This window comes from Macaca thibetana, chromosome 10 (genome assembly GCF_024542745.1).
Source record: "Macaca thibetana thibetana isolate TM-01 chromosome 10, ASM2454274v1, whole genome shotgun sequence".
NCBI classification, from domain to species: Eukaryota; Metazoa; Chordata; class Mammalia; order Primates; family Cercopithecidae; genus Macaca; species Macaca thibetana.
In genome coordinates this window covers 51,423,933-51,439,186 of record NC_065587.1, presented here as the reverse complement: position 1 = coordinate 51,439,186, position 15,254 = coordinate 51,423,933, and the positions used below count along the sequence as shown (strand labels likewise).

Below are 15,254 nucleotides of genomic sequence, written 5' to 3'. Positions count from 1 at the left end.
CATTACCAAAATGCCTCCCTCCAGGCCCCACCTCCAACATCAGGGATCACATTTCAACATGAGATTTGGAGGGGACCAACATCCAAACCATATCAAGACAGAGGTTATAGAAGGGGGTTTCCAAAAATACCACCCAACGCTTTTATTACCTCCCATTGGCCAGAACCTGGTCACATGACCACAACTCAACTGCAAGGAAGCCTGGGAAAATGTAGCCTGTGTGAGAGGGGAGCACTGGTGCCAGGGTGCGAGACCACCAGCAGGCATTCATGCTTCCAACTTCTTTCTTTTTATAAAAATCCTTAGAGATCCATCTTTCCATATTTTTCTGACTATTTCCTAGGGATAAATGCCTATAAATGAAATTTGGGACCAAAAGTTATGCACTTTCATTGGTCAGCTGCCAAATTGTCCTCTAGACAGGTTGTACCAATGAACTCCCCAAGAGGTGGGGTTCTATTGCATGAAATGTTTCTCCACCCCACGTTTCCTTTTAATCCACACCCTTTGGCCTTTATTAGGCTTACACATCTCTTCAAAATCCCTGCTTCCTACATCATAATCTTGGGATTTAATACACATTTTTCGTTCAGGTTATTACTGATATCAGATTTATCTGACTATGCATGAACCCAGCCACAGCTTTAGGGAAAGGGATGTACCTTTCAGCGGTGAAGAGAATAAAAATTAATAATCCTCAGAGACTTTGAAACTGAAGTGGGCAGGGAAGGGTGGAAAGAACCGATCTCATTCTATGAAGAGCACGGAGGGATTTTCACGGCGCATGTAGTGCTGAGTACAGCAGACCAGGCTCCCGGGGGCACCCAGAGAGCAGCGTTTCCTCAACAGAAGAGGAGTGAGCACTGCACAGAGTTGCGGAAACGGAATCCCAGACAGGGGTAACAGTAGATGCAAAGGCCCCACGGCAGGCCCTGGCTTGGCCTGCTGGAGGAGCAGAAAGGAACCAGTGTGTCTGGAGTAGAGGGGACCAACTTGTCCAGGTTTGCCCAAAACTTTCCTGGTTTTAACACTAGAAATCCCACATTCCAGGAAACTTCTGAGTCTCAGCCAAGCTGGGATGACTTGCCTGGAACTGCCCTTGTTATAAAACTGAAAGGTCTGTGCCTCACAACCCCCCTCAGTCCTGAGAAAGCTGAGGCAGTGGGTCGCCCTAGACTGGAGCAACATGCATGATGGTGGGAAGAGTCAGTGACTCTCTTTCATGTCCTGTCTCCCCTTGACCTCAGGAGTCACCCAGGTGGGCACTGGCATCCAGGATGAAAACTTCCCAGCATCCCTTGCAGCAAGCAGTGGCCACGTGACCAGGCAGTGGCCAATGCACATGAGGCCAGTGCACAGCAACTGCCTTTAGAGGAAGGGAGGTTTGTGTCCTCTTGTTCTCTTCTCCCCTCCCTGCTGGCTGGTGGTAGATAGGATGGACACTGTGGGGAAGCTACACCCTAAGGAAGCCAGAGCAGCAAGATGGAAGTAGCCTAAGACCCTGAAAAATGCACAGAGAAGAATCACCCGACTGGTTTGGACTTTCATGTGAAAGGAATGAACCTCTGTCTTAGTAAAGCCACCGTGATTCAGGGTCCTTGTCACATTCACTGAGGCTGTAACATAATTGTTAGAAAGAACAGGAGGGGAGATGGAGTCGGAGAGGCAGGCAGAGGTCACATCATATCTGGCCTGTAGGCCAAGGCAGAGGAAGAAACAGGCGACACAGGACTCAAGGACCACACCTGCTCCCAGGCGAAGGGAGTTTGCTGTGGGTGCCCCTCCCTGTCCGTGTGTCCAGTGTGTGGATATTCTTTATACCTTACCCGTATTGTACAAATACTTTTTTCTATTCAATATTTAGAAGACATTGCATTAAATAGCAGGATGGCAGATGAACATCAGGAAGGAACATTAGGAACATCCACGGTGTTCCATCCAGGAATCTTCACCATGGAAACCCTTGTGCTCATGGGCCTGGTCTCAAGACGCAGTCAGCTGCTGGGGATCAGAGGCCGCACTCATCGTAGCAGAGAGGCAGGACCAGCTGGGAGAGGGTCCTTCTGTGACACCGACGGCATCACCGGGCTGTGGGAAGTGACTCAGCTGCCAGAACTCACACAATATCATTCTGCACCAAAGCCTCATGGGAAAAATGGTAAGTTCTCAGTTTCTCCATTAATAGCACCTCTCAGATGAATCTCTGTCCTCCATCGCTTCTCCATGAAACAACATTTTATAGCTTTGCTTGGGTCTATTTTTCAATGTATTTCTTATTTTATTAACTGATTGAAAGATATATATATATATATTATGTGTGTGTGATTTTGTCTCTGCCAGTCAGGATAGTCATAGTTTAATTCCTATTATTATTACCAACATCCTTTAGTTTTTTTAAGCTTTTCAATTCCTAAGGCTATCAATCAGGATCTTTCTGCCTCATGAGACAGAAAACAAATCCAAACTGTGTAAGAGGAAAAAGAAGACACTTATCACTAGCATTTAGAAGTTCCCAAGCTCAGCTTGCTTGGGGTACAGCTACATCTACAGTTTCCAGGGTCATCCTGTAACTCTCTCTCTCTGCTTCCCCAACTTTGGCTCCATGTTTAGCTCCACGACCCTCAGACTTAAACAGCAGCACTGGCTCCTCCCCAGATCTCCAGATCCCTGACCCTCAAACTCCAACTCCAGCACCAGCCCCGCCTGGGTCTCCAGCTCCACCATCTTCAAACTCCAACAGCAGCACCAGCTCCCGCGTGGATCTCCAGCTCAATGACTCTCAGACTTGGGAGGCAGCACCGGCTCCCCACCAAGGCTCCAGCTCCACAACACTCAAACTAGAACAGCAGCACCGGCTACTCCCTGGCTCTCCAGCTCCCTCAAACTTCAACGATAGCACTGGCTCTTCCCCGGGACCACCAGCTCCACACCCCCCAACTTACACGGTGGTAGCATCAGCTCCTCCCTCAGTCTCCAGCTCCACGACCATCAAACTTGAACTGCAACACCAGCTCCTCTTCGGCCTCCAGCTCCACAATCCTCAAACAACAATAGCAACACCGGTGCCTCCCTGAATCTCCAGCTCAACAACTCTCAGACTTGAGAGGCAGCAACGGCACCTCCAAGGCTCCAGCTCCACGACCCTCAGATTTGAACAGTGGTAGCACCACCTCCTGTCCAGGTCTCCAGCTTCACTATCCTTAAACAAGAACAGCAGCACCGTCGCTTCCCTGGGTTTCCAGCTCCATGACCCTAAGACATGAATGACAGAACCAGGTCACCCCCAGGGCTCCAGCTCCAAGACCCACAGATTTGAACGGCAGCCCTGGCTCTTCCCGGGATCTCCAGCTCCACGGCCCTCAGACTAGATCAGCAGCACCAGCTCCTCCCTGGGTCTCCCTTCAGCTCCACAATCCTCAGACATGAACAATAGCACTGGCTCCTCCCTGGGTCTCCAGCTCTACAACCCTCAGACATGAATAGCAGCAGCACCAGCTCCTCCCCCTGTCTCCAGTTCCACCAACCTCAAACTACAACAGCAGTACCAGCCTCTCCCCAGGTCTCCAGATCCACGACCCTCAAAATACAATGGCATGACCGGCTCCTCCCTCGGTCTCCTGCTCCCAAACCCTCAAACTCCAAGTGACACACCAGACCCTCCCCACAGTTAAACAGCAGCACAGGCTCTTCCCTAAAGCTCCAGATCCACGACCCTCTGACTTAAATGCTGGTAGCACCGGCTCCTCCCTAGGTCTCCAGTTCCACGACAATCAAACTACACAGCAGCACTGGCTCTTCCCCAAGTCTCAGGCTCCATGACCCTCAGACTTAAAAAGCCGTAGTGCGGGCCTCTCCTTGGGTATCCAGCTCTACAACCCTGAGACATGAACAGCAGCAGCACCAGCTCCTCCCCCTGTCTCCAGTTGCACGAACCTCAAACTACAATAGCAGTACCGGCCTCTCCCCAGGTCTCCAGATCCACGATCCTCAAAATAGAATGGCATCACCGGCTCCTCCCTGGTTCTCCAGCTCCCAAACCCTCAAACTTCAATTGACACACTGGACCCTCCCGACAGTTAAACAGCAGCATGGGCTGTTCCCCAAAACTCCAGATCCATGACCCTCTGACTTAAATGGCAGTAGCACCAACTCCTCCCAAGGTCTCCAGTTCCACGACAATCAAACTACGCAGCAGCGCCGGCTCCTCCCCAGGTCTACAGCTCCACCACCCTCACACTAGACACCGAGACTACCTCCTCCCCGCTCTCCAGGTACACAACCCTCAGACTTGAACAGCAGCAGCAGCTCCTCCCTGTACCTCAAGCCCCATGACCCTCAGACCTGAACAAGAGCAACACCAGCTCCCCCCCAGGGCTCCAGCTTCAGGATCCACAGATTTAAACAGCAGCACCGGCTCTTCCTGAGACCTCCAGCTCCACTACCCTCAAACTAGAATAGCAGCGCCGGCTCCTCCTTGGGTCTCCAGCTCCACGACCCTCACACTAGAACAGTAACACCGGTTCCTCCCTGGATCTCCAGCTCAATGACTCTCAGACTTAAAAGGCAGCACTGGCTCCTCACAAAGGTTCTGGCTCCAAGACCCTCAAACTACAATAGCAGCAGCTGCTGTCCTTGGGTCTCCAGCTCCACAACCCTCAAAGTAGAAGAGCAGCCCTGACTCTTGCCCGAGTCTCCAGCTCCTCAAGTCTGAGGGTTGTAGAGCTGGAGACCCAGGGAGGAGTCAGTGCTGCTGTTCTAGTGTGAGGGTCGTGGATCTGGAGACCCAGGGTGGAGCCGGTGCTGCTGTTCTAGTGTGAGGGTCATGGAGCTGGAAGACGGCGGGAGGAGCTGCTGCTGCTGTCCTAGTTTGAAGGTCATGGAGCTGGAGAACCAGGGAGGAGCCATTTGAACAGCAGCGCCGGCTCCTCCCCGGGTCTCAGGCTCCATGACCCTCAGACTTAAAAAGCCATAGTACGGGCTTCACCTTGGGTCTCCAGCTCTACAGCCCTCAGACATGAACAGCAGCAACACCGGCTCCTCCCCCTGTCTCCAGTTCCCTGAACCTCAAACTACAACAGCAGTACCGGCCTCTCCCCAGGTCTCCAGATACACAACCCTCAAAATACAATGGCATGACCGGCTCCTTCCTGGGTCTCCAGCTCCCAAACCCTCAAACTTCAACTGACACACCAGATCCTCCCCACAGTTAAACAGCAACACGGGCTGTTCCCCAAAGCTCCAGATCCACGACCCCCTGACTTAAATGGCGGTAACACCAGCTCCTCCCTAAGTCTCCAGTTCCACGACCCTCAAAACTACATAGCAGCACCGGCTCCTCCCCAGGTCTACAGCTCCACCATCCTCACACTAGACACCGAGACTACCTCCTCCCTGCTCTCCAGCTACACGACCCTCAGACTTGAACAGCAGCAGCAGCTCCTCCCTGTACCTCAAGCCCCGTGACCCTCAGACCTGAACAACAGCAATAACAGCTCCCTCCGGTGTCTCCAGCTCCACAACCCTCAACCTTAAACACCAGCACCAGCTCCTCTCTGGTTCTCCACCTCCACAAGCCTCAGGCATGAACAACAGCATCCGCTCCTCCCTGGGTCTCCATATTCACTGCCCTGACTAGAACAGCAACACCGGTTCCTCCCTGGATCTCCAGCTCAATGACTCTCAGACTTGAAAGGAAGCACCAGCTCCTCCGTGGGTCTCCAGAACCACGACACTCAAAACAACACGGATCCTCCCTGGGTCTGCAGCTCCACCACCTTCAAACTAGAACAAGACCCTTCCTCCCGAGGTCGCCACCTTCCAGACCCTCTTACTACAACAACATTGCTCCTCCCTGGGTCTGCAGCTCCACGACCCTGAAACTGGAACAAGATCTCTCCTCCCTGGGTAGCCAGCTTCCAGACCCTCAAACTATAACATTGCTCCTCCCTGGATCTGCAGGTCCATGACACTCAAACGAGAAAAAGACCTCTCCTCCCCGGGTCGACACCTTCCAGACTCTCTTACTACAACAACATTGCTCCTTCCTCGGTCTGCAGCTCCACGACCCTGACACTAGAACAAGACCTCTCCTCCCTCAGTCTCTAGCTTCCCAACCCTTGAACTTCAACAATATTGCTTCTCCCTGGGTCTGCAACTCCACGACCCTCAAACCAGAACAAAACCTCTCCGCCCTGGATCACCAGCTTCCAGACCCTCGACCTTCAACAACATTGCTCCTCCCTGGGTCTGCAGCTCCACGACCCTCAAACCAGAACAAGACCTCTCCTCCCTGGGTCGCCAGGTTCCAGACCCTCGTACTACAACAACATTGCCCCTGCCTGGGTCTGCAGTTCCACGACCCTCAAACTAGAACATGACCTCTCCTCCCTGGGTCGCCAGGTTCCAGACCCTCAAACTTCAACATTGCTCCTGCCTGGGTCTGCAGTTCCACAACCCTGAAACTAGAACAAGACTTCTCCTCCCTGGGTGGCCAGCTTCCCAACCCTCGAACTTCAACAATATTGCTTCTCCCTGGGTCTGCAACTCCACGACCCTCAAACGAGAACAAGACCTCTCCACCCTGTGTCACCAGGTTCCAGACCCTCGACCTTCAACAACATTGCTTTTGCCTGGGTCTGCGGCTCCACGACCCTCAAACTAGAACAAGACTTCTCCCTGGGTCGACAGCTTCCAGACCCTCAAATTGCAACATTGCTCCTGCCTGGGTCTGCAGCTCCATGACCCTCAAATGAGAACAAGACCTCTCCTCCCTGGGTCGACAGCTTCCAGACTCTCTTACTACAACATTGCTTCTGCCTGGGTCTTCATTTAGACGACCCTCAAACTACAACATGACCTCTCCTCCCTGGGTCGACAGCTTCCAGACACATGAACTACAACATTGCTTCTCCCTGGGTCTGTAGCTCCACGACCCTCAAACTAGAACATGACCTCTCCTCCCTGGGTCACCAGGTTCCCAACCCTTGAACTTCAACAACATTGTTCCTCCCTGGGTCTGCAGGTCCGTGACCCTCAAATGAGAACAAGACCTCTCCTCCCTCGGTCGACAGCCTCCAGACCCTTGAGCTGCAACAACATCGCTCCTGCCTGGCTCTGTAGCTCCACGACCCTCAAGCTAGAACATGACCTCTCCTCCCTGGGTCGCCAGGTTCCAGGCCCTCAAACTTCAATAACATTGCTCTTGCCTGGGTCTGGAGCTCCACGACCCTCAAACTACAACATGACCTCTCCTCCCTGGGTCGCCAGCTCCCAGACCCTCTTACTACAACAACATTGCTCCTCCCTGGGTCTGTAGCTCCACGACCCTCAAACTAGAACATGACCTCTCCTCCCTGGGTCACCGTGTTCCCAACCCTTGAACTTCAACAACATTGCTCCTCCCTGGGTCTGCAGCTCCACGACCCTCAAACTACAACATGACCTCTCCTCCCTGGGTCGCCAGCTCCCAGACCCTCGAGCTTCAACAACATTGCTCCTGCCTGGGTCTGTAGCTCCACGAACCTCAAGCTAGAACATGACCTCTCCTCCCTGGGTTGCCAGGTTCCAGACCCTCCTACTACAACAACATTGCTCCTCCCTGGGTCTGCAGCTCCACGACCCTCAAACTAGAAGAAGACCTCTCCTCCCTGGGTCGACAGCTTCCAGACTCTCTTACTACAACAACGTTGCTCATCCCTGGTTCTACAGCTCCATGACCCTCAAACCAGAACGATTTCTCCTCCCTCGGTCATCAGCTTCCAGAACCTCGAACTTCAACAACATTGCTCCTCCCTGGGTCTGCAGTTCCACGACCCTCAGATTCGAACAAGACCTCTCTGCCCGGAGTCACCAGCTTCCAGACCCTCGAACTACAACATTGCTCCTCCCTGGGTCTGCAGCTCCATGACCCTCAAATGAAAACAAGACCTCTCCTCCCTGGGTCGACAGCTTCCAGACTCTCTTACTACAACAACATTGCTCCTGCCTGGGTCTGCAGCTCCACGACCCTGAAACTAGAACAAGACTTCTCCTCCCTGGGTCTCCAGCTTCCCAACCCTCGAACTTCAACAACATTGCTCCTCCCTGGGTCTGCAGCTCCATGACCCTCGAAATACAACATGACCTCTCCTCCCTGGGTCGCCAGGTTCCAGACCCTTGAACTACAACATTGCTCCTCCCTGGGTCTGCAGCTCCACGACCCTCAAACTAGAACATGACCTCTCCTCCCTGGGTCGCTAGGTTCCAGACCCTCAAACTTCAACAACATTGCTCCTGCCTGGGTCTGGAGCTCCACGACCCTGAAACTAGAAGAAGACTTCTCCTCCCTGGGTCTCCAGCTTCCCAACCCTCAAACTTCAACAACATTGTTCCTCCCTGGGTCTGCAACTCCACAACCCTCAAACAAGAACAAGATCTCTCCTCCCTGGGTCGACAGCTTCCAGACTCTCTTACTACAACAACATTGCTCCTCCCTGGGTCTGCAGCTCCACGACCCTCAAACTAGAACAAGACCTCTCTGCCCTGAGTCGCCAGCTTCTAGACCCTCAAACTTCAACAACATTGCTCCTACCTGAGTCTGCAGCTCCACGACCCTCGAAATACAACATGACCTCTCCTCCCTGGGTCACCAGCCTCCAGACCCTCGAACTTCAACAACATTGCTCCTCCCTGGGTCCGCAGCTCCACGACCCTCAAACTAAAACAAGACCTCTCCTCCCTGGGTCGCCAGGTTCCAGACCCTCGAACTTCAACATCATTGCTCCTGCCTGGGTCTGCAGCTCCACGACCCTCAGACTAGAACAAGACTTCTCCTCCCTGGATCGACAGCTTCCAGACCCTTGAACTACAACATTGCTCCTGCCTGGCGCTGAACCTCCACGACCCTCACACTAGAACATGACCTCTCCTCCCTGGGTCAACAGCCTCCAGACCCTCGAGCTTCAACAACATTGCTCCTGCCTGGGTCTGTACCTCCACGACCCTCAAGCTAGAACAAGACCTCTCCTCCCTGGGTCGCCAGGTTCCAGACCCTCCTACTACAACAACATTGCTCCTCCCTGGGTCTGCAGTTCCCCTACCCTCAAACTAGAACAAGACCTCTCCTCCCTGGGTCGCCAGGTTCCAGATCCTCGAACTTCAACAACATTGCTCCTGCCTGGGTCTGCAGCTCCACGACCCTCAAACTACAACATGACCTCTCCTCCCTGGGTCACCAGGTTCCAGACCCTCGAACTTCAACAACATTGCTCCTGCCTGGGTCTGCAGCTCCATGACCCTCAAAATACAACATGACCTCTCCTCCCTGGGTCGCCAGCCTCCAGACCCTCGAACTTCAACAACATTGCTCCTCCCTGGGTCTGCAGCTCCACGACCCTCAAACTACAACATGACCTCTTCTCCCTGGGTCGACAGCCTCCAGACCCTCGAACTTCAACAACATTGCTCCTGCCAGGCTCTGTAGCTCCACGACCCTCAAGCTAGAACATGACCTCTCCTCCCTGGGTCGCCAGGTTCCAGACCCTCGAACTACAACATTGCTCCTCCCTGGGTCTGCAGCTCCATGACCCTCAAACTAGAAGACCTCTCCTCCCTGGGTGGACATCTTCCAGACTCTCTTACTACAACAACATTGCTCCTGCCTGGGTCTGCAGCTCCACGACCCTCAAACTAGAACAAGACCTCTCCTCCCTGGGTTGCCAGGTTCCAGATCCTCGAACTTCAACAACATTGCTCCTGCTTGGGTCTACAGCTCCCCTACCCTCAAACTAGAACAAGACCTCTCTGCCCTGAGTCGCCAGCTTCCAGACCCTCAAACTACAACATTGCTCCTCCCTGGGCCTGCAGCTCCATGACCCTCGAAATACAACATGACCTCTCCTCCCTGGGTCGCCAGCCTCCAGACCCTCGAACTTCAACAACATTGCTCCTGCCTGGGTCTGCAGCTCCACGACCCTCAAACTAGAACATGACCTCTCCTCCCTGGGTCGCCAGGTTCCAGACCCTTGAACTACAACATTGCTCCTCCCTGGGTCTGCAGCTCCACGACTCTCAAACTAGAACATGACCTCTCCTCCCTGGGTCGCCAGGTTCCAGACCCACAAACTTCAACAACATTGCTCCTGCCTGGGTCTGGAGCTCCACGACCCTGAAACTAGAAGACTTCTCCTCCCTGGGTCTCCAGCTTCCCAACCCTCAAACTTCAACAACATTGTTCCTCCCTGGGTCTGCAACTCCACGACCCTCAAACAAGAACAAGATCTCTCCTCCCTGGGTCGCCAGCTCCCAGACCCTCTTACTACAACAACATTGCTCCTCCCTGGGTCTGTAGCTCCACGACCCTCAAGCTAGAACATGACCTCTCTGCCCTGAGTCGCCAGCTTCTAGACCCTCAAACTTCAACAACATTGCTCCTACCTGAGTCTGCAGCTCCACGACCCTCAAACTAGAACATGACCTCTCCTCCCTGGGTCGTCAGCTTCCAGAACCTCGACCTTCAACAACATTGCTCCTCCCTGGGTCTGCAGGTCCATGACCCTCGAAATACAACATGACCTCTCCTCCCTGGGTCGCCAGCCTCCAGACCCTCGAACTTCAACAACATTGCTCCTCCCTGGGTCTGCAGCTCCACGACCCTCAAACTAGAACATGACCTCTCCTCCCTGGGTCGCCAGGTTCCAGACCCTCAAACTTCAACAACATTGCTCCTGCCTGGGTCTGGAGCTCCACGACCCTGAAACTAGAAGAAGACTTCTCCTCCCTGGGTCTCCAGCTTCCCAACCCTCAAACTTCAACAACATTGTTCCTCCCTGGGTCTGCAACTCCACAACCCTCAAACAAGAACAAGATCTCTCCTCCCTGGGTCGACAGCTTCCAGACTCTCTTAATACAACAACATTGCTCCTCCTTGGGTCCGCAGCTCCACGACCCTCAAACTAAAACAAGACCTCTCCTCCCTGGGTTGCCAGGTTCCAGACCCTCGAACTTCAACATCATTGCTCCTGCCTGGGTCTGCAGCTCCACGACCCTCAGACTAGAACAAGACTTCTCCTCCCTGGATCGACAGCTTCCAGACCCTTGAACTACAACATTGCTCCTGCCTGGCACTGAACCTCCACGACCCTCACACTAGAACATGACCTCTCCTCCCTGGGTTGCCAGATTCCCAACACTCTTACTACAACATTGCTCCTCCCTGGGTCGGCAGCTCCACGACCCTCACACTAGAATAGGACCTCTCCTCCCTGGGTCAACAGCCTCCAGACCCTCGAGCTTCAACAACATTGCTCCTGCCTGGGTCTGTACCTCCACGACCCTCAAGCTAGGACAAGACCTCTCCTCCCTGGGTCGCCAGGTTCCAGACCCTCCTACTACAACAACATTGCTCCTCCCTGGGTCTGCAGTTCCCCTACCCTCAAACTAGAACAAGACCTCTCCTCCCTGGGTCGCCAGGTTCCAGATCCTCGAACTTCAACAACATTGCTCCTGCCTGGGTCTGCAGCTCCACGACCCTCAAACTACAACATGACCTCCTCCCTGGGTCACCAGGTTCCAGACCCTCGAACTTCAACAACATTGCTCCTGCCTGGGTCTGCAGCTCCATGACCCTCAAAATACAACATGACCTCTCCTCCCTGGGTCGCCAGCCTCCAGACCCTCGAACTTCAACAACATTGCTCCTCCCTGGGTCTGCAGCTCCACGACCCTCAAACTACAACATGACCTCTTCTCCCTGGGTCGACAGCCTCCAGACCCTCGAACTTCAACAACATTGCTCCTGCCAGGGTCTGTAGCTCCACAACCCTCAAGCTAGAACACGACCTCTCCTCCCTGGGTTGCCAGGTTCCAGACCCTCGAACTACAACATTGCTCCTCCCTGGGTCTGCAGCTCCATGACCCTCAAACTAGAAGAAGACCTCTCCTCCCTGGGTGGACAGCTTCCAGACTCTCTTACTACAACAACATTGCTCCTGCCTGGGTCTGCAGCTCCACGATCCTCAAACTAGAACAGGACCTCTCCTTCCTGGGTCACCAGGTTCCCTACTCGAACTAAAACATCATTGCTCCTCCCTGGGTCTACAGCTCCATGACCCTTACCCTAGAACAGCAGCACCAGCTCCTTCCTGGACCTCCAGCTCAATGACTCTCAGACTTCAAAGGCAGAACCGGCTCCACTCCCCGGCTCCAGCTCCAATCAGATTTGAGCAGTGGCAGCACCAGCTCCTGTCTGGCTCTTCCGCTTCATTATCCTTAAATTAGAACAGCAGCACCATCTTCTCCCTGGGTCTCCAGCTCTACGATCCTCAAACTGGAACAGCAGCACCAGATCCTCTGGGATCTTCAACTCCTTGACCCTAAGACATCTGTGGCAGCACCGGCTCCTCCCGTGGGCTCCAGCTCCAGGACCCTCAGACCGGAACAAAAACACCAGCTCCTCCCCATGCCTCCGGCTCCTTGACCCTCATAAACCATCCCTTCTCCTGAAATGTAGCAGTCAGGAAAACTGCAGAGGAAGTAAATAAATAAATGTTTTCCTTTCAAATTGATGTTTCTTTTCTGTTCACACAAGTCAGGAAATTTTCTACTTTCCATCAACTTTGCAATCTACTTATATTCAATTGTAAGATGGAAATCCACCATTTGAAATGACCTTTAAAAACTTGGTTGTTCTTTTTTACCATGATCTTATCTCACAGCTCTAGAAACCATCTTTCACTTTGCCTGTGCAGAAGTCTTGGGAATATTTGAACTATGAATTTACTTGGTTGAGATTCCTAGAATACACATTATCCCCAAATGTTCCTGCCCTCCTTAAAATCTTCTAACATGTTCCCCTCACCCAAGAATAAATGCCAGGTCCCATCCATAGCCCACAGTGCCCAGCACGGCCCTGCCCTCTGCCCTGGCCTTATGGTCTCCCCTCTGCGGTTTCTTTCCTGCCAGACAGGCCTCTGTCACTTCCTCAAACCACACGGGCTCAGGCCTGACTCCAGGCCTTTCCCCCTGCTGTGCCCTCTGCGTGGAGTGCCTTTCCCCGGCTCTCCATCCTCCCCTCAACCCGCTCCGCTCCAGCCTGCTGCTCGCCCCTCAGGTCGATGAGCACAGGATGTCCTCCCACCATAGGCCTTTGCACATGCTGTTCTCTGTGCCTGAAACACTTCCCCCTAACCATCTGGGTTCACTTTTCTAATTACCATTCATCCTTGGAGTCTCCACTGAAATTTCACCCCCAGCCCGCCCCCATCACTTGTAATGGGAACTTTCTCATTACAGCATTTTGCACACTTCTAATTATTCTATTAGGTTGGTGCAGAAGTCATCGCAGTTTTTGCCATTAGTTTTAATGAACTGCGGTGCCGGCTCCTCCCCACTTTTGATGGCCATTACCTTTAATGGTAAAAACCGGGATTACTGCTGCACCAACCCAATAGAATAATTTATATTTATTCATCCATCATCTGTCTTCCCCTCTAGAAAGTAAGCTCCATGAGAATAGGGACCAAATCTACTCCGATCACTCCACCTTCCTAGCACATTGTCAATAATTATTTAACGACCGACTGATAGAGAAATATCTTCATTGTTTCTGGGATGAACCACATAACATGACGCACCCCTTTGAAAGTCAATGTCATGGACAATGTCATGGAGCTTAATGTGGGCAGGTATTTTTGTTTATCTCATTTATCACCCTATCCCCAGTGGCTGGAATAGTGTCTGGCACATGAATGGTGTGTTCTAAATAAATATTTTTAATGAATAAATAAATGAGATATCCTACAAGAGAAAGCTAGTATTTGGAACTCACCCATCAACAGAACCAAAAAGCCAAAGACCTTTAGCTTGTCCTGACCTCTGAATGCACCCAACCCCACAGGAACCAGCAGAGAAAAAACAGGAACAAAGGTAGGGAAAAGAGGGGGTGGTTCCCCCTGCAACTAAGGGCCCCCGAGGCTTAGGCTGAACTTGAGCTGGAGAAAGGAGTAATCTAGGAACTGAGTGTGAGATAAAAGTTTAGATTTGTCTGGCCTAGATTTTGTAACACCTAAACATGAGTTATTCCATTCATTTTTGTTTTTGTTTTTTTGAGACAGAGTCTTGTTCTGTCTCCCAGACTGGAGTGCAATGGTGTGATCCTTACTGCAACCTCTGCCTCCCAGGTTCAAGCGATTCTCCTGCCTCAGCCTCCTGAGTAGCTGGGATTATAGGCGTGTGTCAGCACGCCCAGGTAATTTTTCTATTTTCAGTAGAGACAGTGTTTCTCCATGTTGATCAGGCTGGTCTCGAACTCCTGACCTCAAGTAATCTGCCCACCTCAGCTTCCCAAAGTGCTGGGATTACAACCATGAGCCACCAGGCCCTGCCATATTCTATTCATTATTAACTAGTCTGTTATTATAAACCAAAGTGACCAAAATCCTAGGGAAACTTCCCCAGATGTCATCAAGAAGCAGATACCAGAGGCCTATCAGCAGGATGGGGACTAGGATGAGGCAGGGGAGGGAGGCGCGGTCCAGCAAGAGAGTCATAAAATTTAAGGGGGCACCAAAAATTCACTGATCAGACCAGACGTGCTGCCTCACGCCTGTAATCCCAGCACTTTGAGAGGCTGAGGCAGGCAGATCATGAGGTCAGGAAATCAAGACCATCCTGGCTAACATGTTGAAACCCCATCTCTACTAAGAATACAAAAAATCAGCTGGGTGTGGTGGCGTGCGCCTGTAGTCCCAGCTACTCGGGAAGCTGAGGAAAGAGAATGGCTTGAACCCAGGAGCAGAGGCTCTAGTAAGCCGAGATCGCGCCACTGCACTCCAGCCTGGACGACAGAGTGAGACTCCATCTCAAAAACAAACAAACAAACAAACAAACAAACAAAAAATTCACTGATCAAAATAAATAATATTTTAATGCAGATTTTTTAAAAAAAATCAAATCTAATGCAAAAAAAACCCTAGTGGGAAAAGTTATCTACATTTCAACTAAGATACTATTCAACCCTGCGTTTGCATGATTTGGCCTCACTCACTCACCCTAACCCAGCCCTGCCCCACAGAAGCTGCTGGAAGGCAGCGACTGGAGAAAAATGAAGCCATTTCTTGCTCGTATCCAGTTCAGACCTTCCATAAACCAGCTGTAAGTAAAACCGTGATGACCCACCTGTGCCAACCAGGACCACGATCTACCATCAGGGCCACAATAACCGGGTCCATGTTGACTGTCCCCAGGTGCACCTAGATGTTTGACTTAGAGGCTCAGGC

General features: G+C 52.2%; 2 protein-coding genes across 2 annotated transcripts; both read left to right on the top strand.

Annotated features, from left to right (window-relative positions):
* The first annotated feature begins 1,887 nt into the window (after nt 1-1,887).
* Nucleotides 1,888-4,732, top strand: LOC126964098 (uncharacterized). Its single transcript, XM_050806929.1, has 2 exons — nt 1,888-2,158; nt 2,611-4,732. Exons 1-2 carry the CDS (start codon nt 1,888-1,890, stop codon nt 3,072-3,074), a joined length of 735 nt encoding a protein of 244 aa, XP_050662886.1. The 3' UTR covers nt 3,075-4,732.
* Nucleotides 4,733-6,307: 1,575 nt separating this feature from the next.
* LOC126964396 (uncharacterized) lies at nt 6,308-11,825 on the top strand. Its single transcript, XM_050807488.1, has 4 exons — nt 6,308-6,399; nt 8,922-9,215; nt 11,351-11,525; nt 11,622-11,825. Exons 1-4 carry the CDS (start codon nt 6,374-6,376, stop codon nt 11,787-11,789), a joined length of 663 nt encoding a protein of 220 aa, XP_050663445.1. The 5' UTR covers nt 6,308-6,373; the 3' UTR covers nt 11,790-11,825.
* The last annotated feature ends 3,429 nt before the right edge of the window (nt 11,826-15,254 follow it).

Coding starts and splice junctions, on each gene's coding strand:
- LOC126964098 (XM_050806929.1), top strand. CDS start 1,888: ATGGCAGATGAACATCAGGAAGGAACATTAGGAACATCCACGGTGTTC. Junction 2,159..2,610: donor AAAGCCTCATGGGAAAAATG/GTAAGTTCTCAG, acceptor CTCCATGTTTAG/CTCCACGACCCTCAGACTTA.
- LOC126964396 (XM_050807488.1), top strand. CDS start 6,374: ATGACCTCTCCTCCCTGGGTCGCCAG. Junction 6,400..8,921: donor TCTCCTCCCTGGGTCGCCAG/GTTCCAGACCCT, acceptor CTGGGTCAACAG/CCTCCAGACCCTCGAGCTTC. Junction 11,526..11,621: donor CCCTCAAACTACAACATGAC/CTCCTCCCTGGG, acceptor ATACAACATGAC/CTCTCCTCCCTGGGTCGCCA.